Source organism: Sparus aurata, chromosome 15, assembly GCF_900880675.1.
Source record: "Sparus aurata chromosome 15, fSpaAur1.1, whole genome shotgun sequence".
NCBI lineage: Eukaryota > Metazoa > Chordata > Actinopteri > Spariformes > Sparidae > Sparus > Sparus aurata.
Genome location: NC_044201.1, coordinates 14,500,815 through 14,519,539, shown reverse-complemented (window position 1 = coordinate 14,519,539; position 18,725 = coordinate 14,500,815). Strand labels below are relative to the sequence as shown.

General features: G+C 46.5%; 1 protein-coding gene across 7 annotated transcripts in view; it reads right to left on the bottom strand.

The window, feature by feature from the left end:
- Positions 1-16,518, bottom strand: part of fgfr2 (fibroblast growth factor receptor 2) — a 42,465-nt gene extending 25,947 nt beyond the window's left edge. The window contains exons 1-5 of one of the 7 annotated variants that reach the window (XM_030441273.1): positions 15,810-16,518; positions 13,572-13,827; positions 5,519-5,776; positions 5,165-5,239; positions 417-586 (exon numbers count right to left, since the gene is read on the bottom strand). In XM_030441273.1, the coding sequence (XP_030297133.1) occupies positions 417-586; positions 5,165-5,239; positions 5,519-5,776; positions 13,572-13,752 (684 nt within the window). In that variant the 5' untranslated portion in view covers positions 13,753-13,827; positions 15,810-16,518. The remainder of the gene's footprint in view (positions 1-416; positions 587-5,164; positions 5,240-5,518; positions 5,777-13,571; positions 13,828-15,809) is intronic. The other 6 variants (XM_030441272.1, XM_030441271.1, XM_030441269.1 and 3 more) reach the window with 6 other exon arrangements.
- Between the last annotated feature and the right edge of the window lie 2,207 nt (positions 16,519-18,725).

Here is an 18,725-nt window from a genome sequence, read left to right as displayed (position 1 = left end):
GTTACCTCAGCATTCTCAACTCACTTCAACCCTGACGCTACCTCCTCTCTCTATACATTACTGTCTGGGGGCATTTAACCCTTAAGTCCCGGGCTTACGTTTCTAATTGTTGGGGGTAAAGAAGCATTTCGAGTTACAGTGAGAGGCTCTGCAGAGTATCCCGGTGAGAGGAGGCGCACGGATGAGCAATTCCAATTTCACACCAGAAACCCTGCCCTTGTTTCCTCTGTCTACTCTCCTCGCGGCTCTCCAGTGGAGGGTGGAAAAGGGGGTGAAAGGACGGCCGGGAATGATTGGAAGAAGGAGGCTTGACTTGAGGTCCCGTGTAAATACATTCAGGAAAAAGAAGCAGTAAAAGGCAAGAGAAAGTAGTGACATTTGCAATAAAAAGTATGATGTATGAGTGTTTATCCTACCTTATACCCTCCCATGCGGTCCTCTTGGCGGAACGGCCTGCTGTTCTTAAGCCAGCGCAGCTTGGGCCGGGGGTTGCCTCCCGCAGCACAGCGGAACTTGACTGTGTTGGCAGCTGGCACCGCATGCAGCTTCTTCTCCATCTTTGCTGACGAGGTCCAATACGGAGCGCCTGCGACCAGAGAACAGTTGGCGTTGAGATTTCCTAATCACGTCCTCCTCAGCATTAACAGTTTGGCTTCAGGGGCCTCGGAGCGGCCAAAGGCAGATATACATGGAAGCGTGACTGCAGAGGAGCCAAACCTGAACAAACTCCCGAGATCCCCCTCCTCCGCCCTCCCACCCTCCCTGACCCGCCGTCTGCCTAACACAACCCAGAGCTCCACACTCACACAGTTAAATAAAAACACACACTTTCCCTGTAGGCTCAGCAGGGTGTTGCAGAGGGGGGAAAAAAACATCAGCTCTGAGGGGAGAATGTGCCTGGGCGTTGCCAAGAGGGTAACTAGACCATCACATTCAATTTCATCTCATTCCACTTAGCAGCTTTTTTTTCTCTCCCTCCACTTCCTCCAATTACCATAGCTCCCCTGTTTATCTGCCTGTCACTTGGCGAGATATGGACGGCAGGGCCAGGGATGCTTATCACCTCTCGGAAAATCATTACGCTCCGTCAGGGGAGAAAATGAATGTCACGTTTAACGAAGGATGCATACTTTCTTCCAGATGTTATCAACCAAATTGTTACCACTACTCCTACTGAAATCTGTCACCTTCCCTGTGTTTTGTCCGTTCCCTAGTTCCCTATTTTTCTCAGTCAGCTGGATTTTCCTCCGAGCACCCCACCATCACCACCACCACACTTCACAAACAGCCCTCTCTCTCTGCACCTGGGAGTGTGATCGCCTAAGCAGATGGGGCTCGGGGGGGAAGAGAAAAACTCAAAGTCAAACAACAACCCAAACGGTCTTCCACACCATCACTTCCTCTCCAAATAGCACGAGTACAAGCAACAGAGGGACTACCCGCAGATAAGGCCACTACTGGCTGCAGAATGACCCTCAGACGTAAGTTAACATCCCAGGAGAGGATCCGCTTCCAGCGCCCTTTCTCCGCTCTCTTTCCCGCCTGTCCAATCTGCATACTATCAGACACCTCCCATCATTTTCTCTGGCACGCACAGCCGGACAAGTCGCGCATACTTGGATAGTAAAGTCAGTAAACAGAGCTCTTCCTTCCTGAATAGATGCATATGTTAAGAAAACTATAATTAGTCACTCTTCCTCTTCCTCCTCACTCTCACTATCTGTGCTCCTCTTCCTGCATCTTCACCTCTGCGTCCCCTCCCTGTCATCACTCTATCCTGCTCAGACAGAGACAGATTAGGTGGAGACTGGCCCATTGCGAGGCCGTCTCTTCCGAAACGACCCCTGACCCCAAACTGGCAGCCGGGTCGGAGGATGAGGTTGGGACATGAAAGGTGAGCGGTGCTGTTTCCCATGCTCTCCGTCCGGAGGGGCAGCACTTCAAACGAGACGACCCTCAGACCTCTCTCCAGATGAAGCCAAACTCTCACTGACGCCCAACTGCTGTGGACTCCAGGATCCCCCGCCTCCCCCAAAGCCCCGTGCATCCGGATCCCCACTCATGGCTGTTTATCCTAAGCTGGCTTGGGGTGAGCTGAGGTTATCTAACTCCTGAGAATGAGTCAAGATTTTTTTTTCTCTCTCCAAGTTCCTCCAGAGAGCTAAATCCACCAGTGACCCAAACGGTGAAATGATTTCTGGTTCTTTACTGTGTATCTGTGCAAAGCTGGACATGGCAACTTTGTCAGGGTCACACATTGGGAGATTTTCAAAAAATACAGCTTCAAGAATGTTTGTCCTGTGAGAACAATAAAAAAAAAAAACTGTTTTCAGCTCTGTGCCAATGCATTTTTTTCATGAGCCCAAACATTTCTTACATGGTTTGTTTTGTGCTGCTGGATCCTGGTTGGTTTGCAGAAATGTGTGACATCAACTTTTTCCAATTGATTCCCACCCACTTCAAAAAAGTGAGAAAATAAAAATACTCTAAATGTGGGGAAAGAGCCAAAACTGTTCAAACTTTGGCAGGAAATCGCATGCTCATGAAGAGCCCCATTACCAACTATAAGGCTCAGATTGAGTACAAAGGCTTTGAGGGCCTTTAAAACTTTTTTCATTGTATTGTGACTTTTTTCTTGCAGCTTTATACTTTTATTCCCATACAATTTTAAACTTTTAATTTTATCTTCATACTATAACATTTTTCTCGTACTTTGATCTGACATTTGTTTTTTTTCCTCCTTCAAAATATGATTTTATTTTAGCTCGGTTGCCATTATTTTCCAATTAAAGTTGTTCCATTTCAGTTACCACAGCAGCAGATAACAGGACATCAAAAAAAGACTGAACATTTTTGCCATTACCAGCAGAAAAAGCTGTTCTCTCTGGGCTGTGCACGAGTGCTTTATGTCTCTCTTTGAACATTTTTTGTCACAACTTTAATTACGTCGGGAAAATACATCTATTCTTCCATGATGATCCTGACATGTGCAGCTTTAACTACAGGCGAGGAGAGGCACGGTGACCGTGAGGGATGACGTAAACAACAACCAGTTAAGTCGTCAGCAGGACTGAATGCGACGCTCCACGTGGCTCTTGAACTTCATCATGACATCAGTGCTGCCCTCCGCCGCCGCCCCCACCACCCCTAACACAGCTTCTCCTCACGGATCCCTGTAGAGGCTCCTCCACGTCTCCTCCAGTAACACCACCCTCTGCTGATGATGGACAAACACTGGACTCTCTCCCTTTTCAGCTTTTTTTCCTACCGGCTTATGTTCTTCAATCTTCTACACGGAGTCAAATCAAAATGCTCTGTTTTGCTGTGGCTTGATGCCCAAGACATTCTGAGAGCTCCAGAAGAAAAGAAAAAAAATAAAGCTACACCCCACACCCTCCACTCTCATTCCCTCCCACGCCTACATGCACCCTCCTCCCTCACTCCAGTCCTCGGCCCAAGGCCAAGGCTCCACGCCATGCTCAGAGAAGTGCTGGTACCGATCCAACCCCCCCCACCCCCGATCCTCCACTGCCTCTTTTCCTCTCTCCTCTTCTCCCCCCCCTTTTCTTTTAATAATAATCTCGGTTTTGAATTTTCAGAAACACACACAGTGCGAAAATGTGACTGTACTGCCAGAACAGCTTTCTCTTTGTTTTCAAACAGCTTATTACCACCAGAATGGCTGGATCTTTTCCCTCTCCCCCAAATTTTTTCCTCTTGCTAAGTTCCTCTCTCTCTCCCCCATATTTAATGGATTTCAGGCAATTACAGTCAACCCAAAAGTGGAGGAGGAGGGCTCACGGTGGGACGCAATGCGTGTGGAGAATTTTAACAAGATGTGGAAGCCCTCGTCTCTTGCTTCGGCGAGCGGTGTGTGCGCGAACGCATGCCGGTGTGCACGTGGCTACATAAACACATCACTACCCCAGATACTCACCAACACACAGACAAACTCGGGGAAAAACTTTCTCTTTCTCTCTTTCTCTCTTTCTCTCTTTCTCTCTCCCTCTCTCTCTCTCTCTCTCTCTCTCTCTCTCTCTCACACACACACACACACACACACACACACACACAGGCCCATCAGGTGGGTAACTGGGTCCAGATGGGGCGTCTTTCATAATGGATGAGCCCAGCTGACTGACTGGGTTGCTGGCTCCATGAGGCCCGACTACCTGAGGGACACTAGCTAAAGGAATGTTAGGAATCTCTGTATTCCCTACAGACACACACACATGCACGTACACACTTGCACCCACACACACAGACACACACACACACACACACACACACCAATCTCACAGAATAGGTCTACACAGGAATGCTGAGATATAGAATCGCAAAGATACGGGTGCTGGGAAGCGCTGCCATGAGTTTTGGCATCGCTCACAGCTGTCTCCTCCCGATCCCGGAAGAATACAGACCGTCTCCTTGATCATAATCGCGCAGTCTGAACTGTGCTAATAAACAGTGACAAAGCTAAGTAGATTATTTCACTTAGGGATTAAGTCTTTGTAAGTGCTTGGCTATCACAACCAGCATTCCAGACATAAGTTTTGACATGCCAGTGTAGAGACTGCTGACGAAGTTTGGAGACCAGGACATATATAAGACAGTTTTAGACTTTATTTAACTTTAAAATGTTGATTAATTATTTTTAAAATCTTTTTGTCCACGTCAACGTGGGGCTCATGCTGCGTTCTGTATCTAGTTATCCTCTGTGGTGTTGCAGAATGCTCAGCCAGACTTTGTACTTTTTGCATCTCATGATCTTATGTAAATGGAAATGTATGTTAAGAGTTTTGTACAGTGGGATCATGATTGCTTGTGCCCACTGTTGTTGACTTTTTTAAGTGTATTTGTATTTGGGGAATTTGACCTTGCTGGATTCTCCGCTTATCAGCAGCTGATTATCTAAAGGTACATTATTTAAACTGATACTCTGATTTTTTTTATTATTTTTTTTTTTTATTTAAACTAATATTGTTCTTGTATCCTGATATAAGAAAAAACAGTTTAACAGACAGAGAAAGTGATCACGGAGAGACCCCCCCCCCCCATGCGTCTAATGTGCCTTGCTCATGGGTGCCTAAACTATGGGAGTTGGTTAGCAAGGGTAGCGCACCGTTTACTCATTCATCCCTCCTTTCATTCCTCCCGTACTCACTTATCTGCTCTCCGTCCGCCCCAGTGTCCTCCGATCGCTCTGTATCGTCCTCATCATCCCCCGACGAGATGGCATCTGCACAGAGTAACCACGGTTACTGCCACCCTTTCGCAACCCGCACTCACTCACACACTATCGCATGCACAAATGTTCATGCAGTCGCAAATTTGCACACACAAATTTGTAAAATTAAAGATTGCCAGAGCTGGGCCCTTTTCTGATATATCTGGTCGTATGCTGCTGGAATTGTACACACACACACTCACTAGACCCTGCCCCATGGCCACGTCGTGGACTCAACCAAGCTCGGTCCCATTCTACATGTCCAAAGTCCCTGTCTTCTCCCTGACTCACCTGTGACATTCACTATGAAGCAGACCGTGTCTTTGCCCACGCTGGTGCAGGCGTACAGGCCTGAATCCTTGGCCGTGGCATCACGGATCTGCAGCACCTCCTGCTCTATCACCGTGCGGTTGTTGGTGCCCAGAGAGCTGCCATCTTTGGTCCAGGTGATGGTCCCCGTCGGCGGCAGAGGGCAGCTCAGCTTCAGCACCTCCCCCGGGTGCACTGAGCACACCGTGGGCTTAGAAATTTGGTATTTGTTCGATGCGTCTGCAGAGCGAGTGGGATGGGGTGGGAGGAAGGGGGGAGGAGGGTGAAGAGGGGTGGGGTGAAGGACAGATTGGAGGAGGAAGAGGGTGCACAAGATGGAGGAAAGAGAGGTGGGAGAGGAGGAAACAAGCCATAGTTTAGGAAACAAAAACACCACATAACCCCCAATGGATGCACTTAAATCAACTTAATGCAGGAGGAGCATTACAGAAAAGAGGAGGCCCGTTTTTTTAAACACCAACATGTCGTTACCACAAACTCCCAGTCAGACATCTCAAATGGAGCCCTTAGAGAATACCACTGTTCTGTTACCAAGTGTGCAGTGTGATTGGCGTTTATAGATTCAAGAGCATGCAGTTACGGCCACAGAAGCATATGTGGAGAAAAAAAACAAAACAAAAAACAGACAATCGATGCTGTGCGAGCAGGTGAGAACTGGACATCAATGTGTTGAGAGACAGCCCCCGCCCTCCTCATTAACCGCCCGTCCCTTTTTAGCATAGATACCAAGCAGCCAGTGTGTGTGGGTGAGCAGGAGCAGTGCAGACAGATCTCTGCAGCCTAAAAAAAAAAAAGGTAATAAAACTCCAGCGTTTCTGCCCATCAGAAAGGAAAGCAGCGAGAAAGGTCTAAGAACGGAAGTGGTTGTGAGGCAGGGGAAGGGAGAAGGGAGGGGGGGGGCTTTTTACTGTTTTTGGGCTTTCCTCTGACTGTACACCTTAGCTTTCGAAAACCTTGACCTGGCTGTAGCCTTCTGTTTTCCATCTCTCGATTCTTGGTCGTCTTTCAGAACACGGCCATGGAGGATCTACAACCCAAGCGCAGGATCTGCCGGCCAAGGCAGGGAGCAAGAAACTCCTCAAGATTCAAAAGTGCATAAAACCTTCACTTCTGGGAGACATTCCAAGTCCGCCTGTGAGTGCATGTGTGTACATCATGTCCCCTAACTTGTACGACCGCACGGGGGAAGAGCGAGGCGAATGTCGAATATATGAGAGGGAGTTCGGTTGGTCTGTAGCTGAGGCTGCATGTCTACATCATTCGTGCTCAAAAACTCTAGACTGTGACTGAATGTTGAGCAAAAGGGGGAAAACCTGCCTGAAATACAAGCTGGCTTCTGCCACATATAGCAAAGCCAATTCAAATCACCCTGAGGCTCTTGCAGACACACACACACACACACACTCATGCACAAATGTGTACATCCACTGTGAGAAAACACTAGAAAGATCTTTTTTATTGTCGAACAAAAATGTTTACATCTGTGTGTGTGTTTTCTCTTCAGAAGGAACTGAAGAAAAAAGGGGGTATTAGAAAGATTTAAGGGGGAAAGTTGCAACAATGGAAACGAGACAGCCGGCGATGAGGGTATATGTTGTGGGACTGAAGGCTGATAGGTGATAATTACAGAGGTGGTGGCACTCCCGGCCTTTTACTGTACCTCAATACACCTTTTCAACAATGTTCCACCCCCATTATGTGCCCTGTGCGTGTGTTAAATGTATAGTATACACACACACACACACACACACACACTCGCCTCGACAGGAAGGGAAATTCATTGCGCTGCAAACCAGCGGTGGAGGCATGTGCACAAGCCTCTGAACGTTCCCCTTGGGCATGTATACACACAGGTACAGTTCCTGTATTGTCTTTTTTCTCTCTCTCTCTGTTTCCTTCGATCCGGAAATAATTAACCCCTCCTTCGCTGCTCTCTCCCTCCCCCCCCCCCCAGGACTGAGTGTGTGGTCTGATAAGAGGTGGAGCTCCGGTGCTGATTGATGGGAGCTGTCTCTGCTACCTTTTTTTATGACATGGTTTTCCACACCGGAGGCCACTGCCTTTGCTTTGTCATTATTACTGATTTGAGCTTTTCCCTTTTATCATTTCATTTGGGGTTGTCGTGATTTAGAGATGGCGTAACTGGCAGGACACAAAGCACTGGCATGTGCCTGCTGGGAAGCCGGCAGCAGGTACGGACAACTCCAAGACGGTGAGGCCCCTGGGTGAGGCTGACTTAGCAACGCAACACCTGGAACACTCACACACACACACACACACACACATACACACAGGCTGCACTGTCTGTCAGCATATTGAAGAGGGAAGGAGGGAGCTCAGGTGCTTCACAGAAAGATGATACTCATACAGAGAGGAAAGGAAAGGAAAGGAAAGGAAAGGAAAGGAAAGGAATCTCTCCAAATGGTGCGTCTGATTAAAGAAAGCATGCACGTGTTAGTTCTGCTTTCATCGTTGTCTTATCTCCGCTGTGTCCATCTGTCCCCCTCTATCAACTCCTCCTGTTGCTGCTGCCTTCACTTCCCTCCAGCTTTTTGCCCTCTCCTTACCCCCTTCCCACACATCTCCACCCCCTGCTCCCACCCCACTGCTGACCCCGCTGACCTAACCCTGACCCTTCCCAGACCTGTTGACACCTCCTGCCTGCCTCGATTGTTCATGGGAACCCGTGTCACAGAAACACACACACACACAGAAGAAGAAGAAGAAGAAGAAGAAGAAGCCTTTCGCACACTGGGAAAATAAATATATCAAGGTGCACCTTAATAAATGTATGTATCAAACACCCGCTCACACACCTTTCTTCACTTGAAGACAGTTTAGAAGAGTCCAGGGATGCATGCTGAGTTGAAGAGTTGAAACACTTCACTGCAGATTTTTCATCTCTGCAAAGTTTCCTCCCCCTCTGCAGCACAGGAGGGGGCGGGAGCCTCTCTGTCTCCCTCACACACACATACATGGTCTCACTTTTGCTCAATTTCAACCCAACAGCCTCTCCTCTTCTCTTCCTCCATCACCACTATCATTTTCGTCTCTCATCTCCTGAAGCACATCTCCATTTCAAACTCATCTCTATCTCTCTCTCTCTCTCTCCCCCTCTGACAGCTATTACAAGTGTCCATCAGGTGTGACAGATCCGGCCTGTCTGCTCCTCGCTATCTCTTCGTCCTCATTCGCACCATCCCGGCCGACAATAATTACTCTTGTGGCCTGAGCGTCTGCGGCAGAACGCGGCTAGAAATTCTCGCCAAAAGTCCCCTTGACGTCGGCTCGCCCCCGTCTGTCTTTCTGTCTGTTTGTCGAGCCAAGAATTGATGCTGGCAAAGTGGCGAGGGCGGAGTTTTGAGATTTTTCCTACGTAAATAATCTCATGAGTTTACTTCTGCAGGGAGGCACAATGGGCTGCAAGTGTATTCTCCCTTCTCCTCCCCGTCGCGTTCTGCACAACGGGGTAGTCGGACTAAATGTAATGACTGCCATCTCAGAGGCACACACTCATGCATGCACGCAGACACACACACACACACACACACACAGAGAGAGATACAGGCACACACTGCCAAATCACATTATCTCTGCTGCCCTTCTTATCCCTCCTCCTTTACTCTCCTCTTTCCTCTGTATCCTCCTCACGCAGTCACATCCCAGGACTTTTCTCCCCTGTTTTTGTCTCTCCCTCTTTTCTGATGTCCTTTCACATTCAAATCCCTCCTTAGCTTTTCTTTTCTTTTTTTTTTATTATGACAAAGGATCAGCTCCAAGAACTGGCTCCCGCTGGCGTCCATGGCAACAGCCCCCTCCAGTTCGCCCACCCCCTTCACCCCTCATCAAGGCATTCCCTGAACCCCAACCGACCCCTTTAACCCACTGGCTACCCTTTATCTGCTAAATCTCCTTAGACTGAAGCAGTAGAGATTCCCTTCTGGTGATGAAATTATATCAACTGAATGTCGAAACTAAGGTTGCAACTAACTTAATTATCGATCCTTTTACAAAAACAGTTAAAAAAAAAAGTGCCCATCACAAATTCCCAGAGCTCAGGGTAACATCTTCAAATGCCTTGTTTTGTTCAAAAAACTGTAAAAAACCAATGAAATTGACATAAAACAGTGAAAGGGAGCCAATCTACATACTTTAGACTGCTTCTGCCACTTTGTTGTTAGCTACAGATAATGGACTGTTACAGCCCCAATATACACATTTTTTATTTGAAGTAGCTCAGTACGTTGCATGAAGACACACTGAAACTTGATTTAAAGTAGCAATATGTAACACTGCCTGAAAAAAATCAGGCTCCAAACAAATAGATGCACAGCATATCACCAACAACTAGCACAAGAGTTTTGGACCAGGACGGGCCGGGCCAGCTGGTTAACATGATAACTTCAGTAGATATAAGGTTGCAACACAACACATAGACATCATAAAGTCCAAACTGTTATTCATTTACATTCTGTTGATCATTTCATTGATTTTTTGGTTTCAACCAAAATCTCCCTATACTTTTAAAGGGGCATTGTGTTGTTTGGAGAAGAAATATAAACTCAGAATTTGAATATTCACAATATCAATAAGATAATAATAAAAAAAAACTCTAAAATATTAATAAAATCCATAACTGAACAAAAAAGCAGCTCCTTGAGAAAAAGAGGGTCCCAAAATCACTGTTTGAAGCTAGAAAGATGGCAGGGTCCGCCAAAGTAAAATGGTATGAAACTGTGCTGTCCTTTAAGGTCAGTTTGTTTATTCAGTTTATTCAGTCATGAAGACGAAGAGAGTTTGTTTGTTTCGTTTGTTCAGGCGTCAAAGACGTGAAGGTGAAAGTGAAGCTCTGTCTCTTCTGATTAAAATGTCTTGCCCAAAACTACGTAGTGCACCTTTAAGGCTGATGCAGGAATCAAATCTGTGACTTTTCAGATCCCTTATCCTACAAGCCCTGCAACTACTCTAACAAAACATATGATGTCAGTGCAATGTTGTATAGTTAACATGCATCCTAATTAAGCATAGAATAATAATAATAGAATAAGTTTGTTTACTTTTATTAAAAAACTGTATCAATAATTTTACGACAGAGTCTAGTTTCTTTGTTTGAAGAGAAACTAGACTCCAGCCATCCCTGGCTCAGACTTCTCTCTGCCGTACACTGGACGGTCTGCTGCGACCTGAGGCACAAGCTGGCACAGGTAGCAGCTCTTCCCAGCCTCTTATCAGACAGGTGTGAGATTGAACGGTGGAGTGACAAGGTATTTTCTGGCACATCGGCCAAGGCAAACAACAGTCGACACACACACTCTAACACACAGTCGCAATCACCAACACACTCAAACCTTCGAGATTAACACCAGCCAACGGCAGGCTAATAAAAGCCATTGTGTGGAGGCCGTATGTTCAGCCCCCTCTGGTCGCACCACCGGCCGACACACTGCGTTTGTTTGGAGTTCACTTCCATTGCCATCGCCACAGTCACACACACACTGTGTCATTAACTGGCCAGCTGACACTTCTACACTTTTACAACCGTACTCCTACTGTGTTAGATAGAGCAGTGTTAGAGAGAGGTAATAAGCCTGCAACTCCTCCACATTCACACCTTCACACACAGTTACGTTAATGAAATAAATGCAGTCACTACTCTGTTTAATATAAGCTGACTATGAGACAGAGCATACAGGTGAAAACTTGATTAACAATAAATGCATAAATGTGCCAAGAAAGCATTTATGCTGCAGCTGTGCCTGGAAACTTTCCAGGAAATAAAACTCATCTTTAGTTGAAAAGCATTCATCCTTTTTTATATCACGCATGAAAGTCTCATCCCTGACACATAATGCAGCCTTTATTTATCTAACCACTCGACGGTTTTCAAGGGTTTGCCTTCGAGCTGATCAGAGCATTTTCTGAAGAACAGACTTTGGCGGGGAGTCCCTGAAAGTAGAGCCAAACCATGAGCTGACTTTTGTCTGCTGCACTCACATTCAGCCTGCGTTCCAATGTGCCTGGTGCCACACTTATTCCACATTATATGCAAAGAGGGGCCTGAACACACACCGCAGAGCGGAGAATACCAATGTTAAAGGCACACATGCACGCACACACATACACCTTCCACCATTGTTATTCAGCTCAGTCAGAGAATGTTAATCACTGTGCAAACGGAGAGTGCCTGGACAAGGTAAACACTCCCATAGATACAGAAGTGGCTACAGGGACAACAATAGGCCTGTTGTGGAGACCTTAACCAGCGCGCTCGCCCTGCTTCTACCGTTACAGCAGCCACAGGTAAACAAACTCACAGCCGGGCCACCAGGGGTGCAGGCGTGGGCTCTATAGAGACAACATTGATATGCAATCTGATGAATCTACATCAATTACTGCTCCCACACACACAGGCAGCAGTGTAAGCGGTGTGACCGGGGCTGCAGGCCAGAGAGGGGGTGGAGGGAAATCCTAAACATCTCTGTAGGGGGGTGTTATTAGGGACAGGGAGGGCGGGGCCAGCCATCCTGTCTCCCTCACATCTACGCCCTACAGGTGACAGCGGCAGCGAACAGAAGGAGAGCACAACAAAACGGAGCTGCCGCACACACACACTGATTCAATCACACACAGCTGCGTACAGATTCATGTTTGGAAACTGATTCGGGATCAGATAAGCAGGCCGGGTTCTCTCGCTGTGCCCCGTTGTGATCCCTCATCATGTGACCCCCTCCCCCCCAGGTCTAGCCACTTAATCTCCAGTCACATGACTTCACCGCTGCCCAGCGCTCTGTAATCTGTCCATCTAAAGGAGAAGTCAAATATGCACAAATCCTCTTAGACCTTTCCTGGAGGATTGTGTAACTCTGGAAAACTCTCCCTCCCTCTGTCCTCTCTGTAGCCATGTAGCGTAGCGTCCGGGGCCGTGTTGGGCTTCGAGCCGAGCCCCGGCTTGGAGCCAAAATGTCTGCGACAGATCAACAAAAACACGAACAGGAGAGGAGAGCTCAGGAGTCCTCTCATCAAGGTAGGCATACCTGACCTCAAGGGCAAAGGGCACGACAAGGCAGGGAGTGTATGTGTGTGTGTGCGTGTGTGAGGGTGGGAGATCAGCTTTAAAAAGTGATGCTCTGTTGTTGGCCTAACTTACAATTAGCATGCTGATTAAAGCCCGGGAACAAAAGGCTTTGGAATGCGAGTTACCATCCATCACAACAACTCTAATTAGCTAGTCTCAGACAGGACTGGAGACAGAAAATGGAGAAGCCTCAAAAGAATAGACAAAAGCTGTCCGCACTATAAAATACCATGTTCCACAAAAGGGTTTCTCGAAAATGTTTTACCAATAAAAAATATGCTTCTGCAGACTAAAATCTGCAGGAATATGAGCACAGGCGGTTGTGACTAAAGCTCTGAACCCTGCATCCTAATTTCTCCCTCCCTGTTTGTGCTTCTTTCCAGGCGAGCATTGGCACGAGACATGCCAGCATAAACACTGTCCCATCCTCCTTCAAAGCTCTCCGGCTGGTTTGTGCTCCCACAAGGGGGTCACAAACCTGCCTTCAACACTCATGTACAGCCTACACTGCCACAGACATCGGTGAGAGAAATAAAACAAAAACGTGTGAATCACAAGCCTCACTGACGGTGAGGAAAACAAGAGGCAGGTGGCCATGCTGAGGTTGGTTGTTTCAATTTAGTTTATTTATTTTAACCCCCCCAAAATCTTACATGGACTCAAAGTGTTTGCTTCGTCAGACTTTTACTGATTTTAAATGAATGTAATGGCTGAGAAAATGTTTTCTCGGGGCCTTTTTTGCTGAAAGGCTCACGGCAAAAACTGTGTTAGATGAGGACAAGCATTCTAGGAAAGGATGCAAAAGTTAACCAAAACTCTGAAGTGAGCTTTAAGGGAGGGGACAAACTTGACAAACCTACACCTGCTCTCTAACAACAAACCCAACAAATGGTTTTCCCACCCCTCCCTCCACCTCCAAGGCTCTTCTCCTCTGCTTACCTTCAGGTTCCAGAGTGGCCTCCTCCTCCTTGGTGGCGGTGAGAGGCGGCCGGGCCACGCTGACGGTCAGCAGGGACAGCAGGACGGCGGCCAGCAACCAGGCCCACGAGGCCATCCCGTTAGTGGGGGCCAGCGCTCCCCATACCCCCCTTCTCCACCTCCCCCTGGACACTGATCCCATCTGAGGGGGTCCACCCAACCATCAACTGCTGCCGGGTCGGCCTGTCACTCAGTCGAATTCACCCAATCACCTGGGCTGAGAGGAAGGGGAAAGGTGAGGAACAGAGAGGAAAAAATAAGAAAATATGTTAGCGTGGAGCACTTATTATGATTTTAAACAACCTGTCTCTGCATCGTTTTCCCTCTCACTGTATTCTTGGCAGACTGAGACAGGAAAAAGTAAGGCGAGACACAACACAGTGTTTCAAAATGCTGTCAAACAAGCCGTGCCACAAACATACCGAAGCTGTGAGGCAGCAGCAGTGAACGCACAACCAGCCTGCATCTACCTTCACTTCTAAGCTGTCATTATATGCAATGAGATGTGTTTTACACAAACCAATTAAGAGGCGGTGGAGTATTCACAGTCTGACCAGGCTGATGTCTCAGGAGCTCAATGAGCAGACTTTGTAAAGTTTATTCAAATGGAATTTCGCTGAAGCCTGATGCAGAAAATAATCTAACATAAATAATACATATCATTACCTGATGAGTTGAATATGTACATGAAACTATCCCTAACACAAGACATCAGCCAGTGTGGCACCTCTTCGGTTTTTTATTCCCGTGCGCAACAGATGCGCCAAACCTGTTGCTGCGCCCGCGTTCACCGCGCTCGTCAGTCCCGATAATGAAACCGGCGCGGCTTTAATTGAAATGCAATATTGCAATACCGGGACACACACACACGCACGGCCGCTCGCACACCGATCTGTTTTAGCCAGACATCTGCGGTGCCGACGTAGCTCGAGAGTCTCCGGAGGGCTGCTCGAGTCACGCTTCCCTGCGCTCTTTCTGCTCCAGCTGCACGTATCGATCGCTTTTGACCCGCAAAGACACATGTAATTTGACTTTTAGAGAGACAGCACGAAAACCTGATTTATCTTGAATTCAGCCCTCGGGGGGGAATACATGCGCACAGGCTGTGGGGGTGAATCCATGAATTCTAACTTCGTCAGACAAATGATCCGCCGTGATTTTTTCTTTTGAAAGAAAATCTGCGTGGTTACAGCTCAGATGCGTGAATAATGGATGAATTGTAAACCAATCAGTGCGCCCATCAACCACCGGGATCACCGCTGTCTGCAAACTTCAGCAGGAGGAACAGGAGATCAGAATTGCCCAGAGAGCTCATTCTGGTTCATCATTTAAAGTGTGTCATGCAGCAGCACAGCGAAAGGAACAATGATCATTCTGCAGCTGTTGGAGAAATGGAAGAGAAAAAAATGTAATCTGACTAAACAGAAATTGGTTTAAAGAGTCAGAATAGTCCATCGTGTTTCTTTAACATGTTCCGGTCCACATGACGTTTTGGGCACATGGGGGACTTAGCTCCACACATGACAACCGCAGCCTTCATCTAAAAAAGCGGCCTTTGAATGAAAATGTTCTTGGTACTGATTGAATTCCCATTGAAATTCAAATCAGTTGGCTTTTTCCAACAATGGGGGCTCGTTTGGAGGCGCTCAGTGATTTAGGGCTCCGGCACCAAGCAGTGAAAAAACAACTGCGGTCACGGGATAATTGGCACCATAAATGCAATGAAGAAAATTAAGCAAAGTAATAAATAATCAGGACACTTGCTAATGTGGCTCTAATGGGGGTGACGCAAGGTGCTGCGTGGCTCCTCACCCTTTCTACAATAACAAGGGGAGATTTCAGTGGATAAACTCTGGTGAAGGATGGCAGAAAACAACGCAAATGAGGTTGTTTTCGTTGGGTGTAAAACTCAAGAAATCTCAAATAACAAACTTTTTTCTTTTTTTTCCCCTCAAAATTGCGCATAGTCTCAATACTTCTGGGAAGACTCAAATGGGAAATCGAGCCTTAAAAACCATTAGCTATAAGTAGCAAGATAGGTTTCATTTCGTCCTGCAGCCGTGAGAAAAACCAAAATAGTAGTACGCACCGAAAAAGCGCAAAGCATTTCTACTATCACGCAGCCTGTTTGTCCTGACAGCCGAAACCCTGACAGATGAGATTGCGAGGAAGCTTCGGACGTAAACAGAAAATACTTACCAGGGAGGAATAAAATCGTGGAGATCTCTGTTTTGGCATGCACAGATAAGGGAAGAGAGAGCATGAGCCGAATCCAGAGGGAGGAATGTCTCCAACTCCACAATGCACCAAAAAAAAAAAAAAAAAATCTGCGAGGCGCTGCCTTTTCTTCTTTTTTTTCGTCTTCTTTTCTTTTTTTCAGTTTACTACTCCACAATCAGCCGGCATCAGCTCAGATCAGAGGGATATATTCCAAACTCGACTGGCAGCGTAGTCCGATGCCATGCAAAGAAAAGAGATCCGAGTTCACGCGCGTTATCCTTGGAAAGAAAAACAGCTCGGGGAAAAAACACCAGCGCTGTCCCCCCGAAACTTTCCTCCCCGTCACCAAGTTTCTTCCAGGGCGCAGAACATGCCCAGTGTTCCCGAGCAGCGCACTTGTCAACTAAACGGGAAAGTTTTGCAGCCACTGAAGAGGTGGAACGGAGTTTTGAAAAGGTTCAGGAGGAAAGTTGTCCGATGCAAAATGTCATAAAATCCATCAGTGTGCGTTCCCCCTGGTGAACGGAGCGTCTTTCGCGTCTCTTTCTCCTCTTCCGCCGACAGTCCTCGCACTGTTTCTCAGACGCTTTGTCAGGTTTACTAGGTTTTTTCTCCTCCTTACGTCTCCACACACTGCCCTCCTCCTTCACTACAGTGGGTGTTATTCCCCCCCACCCCCCTGAGCACCCCCAGTGTAATTCGAGCCGCTTCCTGGCCGCAGTGCCTTTGGGCCCTGCCTTCCTCCGCCCATCAAACTGCAGCGCTGCCTGCCTGCCTGCCTGTCCTGCGCTCAACTTGCTCAAACTGGGTCCAACGCGAGGAAGGGCCCCTGCTCCGCTCCGGAGCTGTCAGCCCGCCGTAACAACGCCCCTCAGTGGCCAAGACATGACATCTGCCGGGAGAGACGCACAGAGCGTCTGCACCGTGTGTTTGAGTGGATGCTGCAGGGATGGAAGGGGTATTCAGATAAGTTGTAGTAAAAGTAAAAGCACCGCAATGTAAAATATAATGCTGCATTTAAAAGTGTAAAAAGTTTCATGAGCAAACTGATCTCAAAGATATATTGCATAGACCACACCCACTCAACAAAGTAGTCAAAAGCATCAGTAGTAGCACAACAACATTTAGATATACATGAAGTAAAACATTTAGGAAGTTGTCATATACAAGTAACGATACTTTTTCCACCCTGTAACTAGTAACTATAGCGTTAAATGCAGTGGAGTGCAAAGTACAACACCTCCATCTGGACTGTAGTAAAGGGTGAAGTGTGAAGTAGCTTTAAATTGAAAAACTCGAGTGAAGTGGAAGTACCTAAAGGTAGTCTTTAGGTATATGAGTAAGTACTGTATTGTTGTATGTTGCATGAGGATCGAGACATCAACAATTTTTACACATAACATACAGAATGTGTCCATTTTATGGAGTAAGTATCAAATATTGTTAATTTAACCGTTGAGCAAATAGTAAATAATAGAATGCATCCCTCTGCCAAAGCCCAGCAGTCCCCTTTAATTTGATCAAGCTTTTCTATAGATACACTCGCTCCTGATTTTTTTATACGGCAAATTGTTCTCACTCATATCAGCCACCTAGATACACCTTGTTGCCTTCCTCAAGATCCATTATACCTAAGGAATTAAAAAAAAAAAAAAAAAAAAAAAAAAAAAACATCCTGTCTTGCAATGTAAAAGACAGTAAAAAAAATAATTCCTGGATCGGTCTGTTTGTCCACATCTGCACCAAAATTCATCTATTCTGAGCTAAGACCCATTCTCCATCAGTTTTTTGGAAGTCCCTACAGTAGATTTTATGTAATACTGCTGAGAAACCAACCAATCAACCAACACATCAACCAACAGAAAACAACCAATCATCCAACCAACCAACAAACACATCAACCAACAACCAACAAAAAACAACAAACCATACAACCAACAGATCAACGAAGTGACAAACCAACAAACAAACCATCAAAAAAACAAACAGCAAACCAACAAAAAAAACAGTCAACAAACAAACCAACCAACACACACAGGTGAAAATAGAATCTCCTTTGGTAATTAGCTCCACCTTTACCAGTGATACCCTGCTTACATGTTAATGCCTCATAATGATAATTCAGTATTATATTATCATAATTTACCACTCTGTAGCACTGACATCGTCTCCCCCGTTTGCATGTTGAATAATATTAGCTTTGATAAGTTAAGTAGAATTTGCTGTTTTTACTTTCGAAGTGTTGGCTTCAGTTTTGACTGTAATTCTTTTGCTTACACTGGAGACTTTGTGCAACAAGGTGTTCATGCTCTAACTCAAGTATGGACCCTCCACCTTCTTCCAGCATGGCTCACACAATGAGCTCAACAGTAAACCTCCAGTATCTAATACTACAAAGCAGAGAGCCTGACAACGGCATAGAAAATCCCTCAATTGAAGCACAGATATAGAAGGATTTTCTCTGTTTTGGTGCATCGCTGCCGAATCAGGAGTAACTGAAGTTCATAACTTTTCCTGCGAATGAACAGATCTGTCCATCGCTACCCAGAGAGAGGCTGTGGGCTGGCCCCCTGCAGCTCGTCCCCCACTGCTTTAAGCTGTCTCCTGCATTGGTTCAGGCGTTCAAGTGCTCTGAAAGAGACACAGGGGAGGGTGGAAGACTCTAATCTCCACAGACTTTTTTTCCTATTTTTGTCTCACTTCCACCCCTGAAGCCTCCTTTTTTTAAACAAGGGAGGGAAAACGCTTCCATTCACTTTGAAAAGAGGCACTAACAAGGTTTTTTCTTTTTTCGGAGGTAAAGGTTTGGCTTGTGAATGGAGACTTCTGCGTCTGTTTTTTTTTTTTCTCTCCTCTCCCATCTCTGCCTCCACCAGTAAAGCCATCAGATAACAG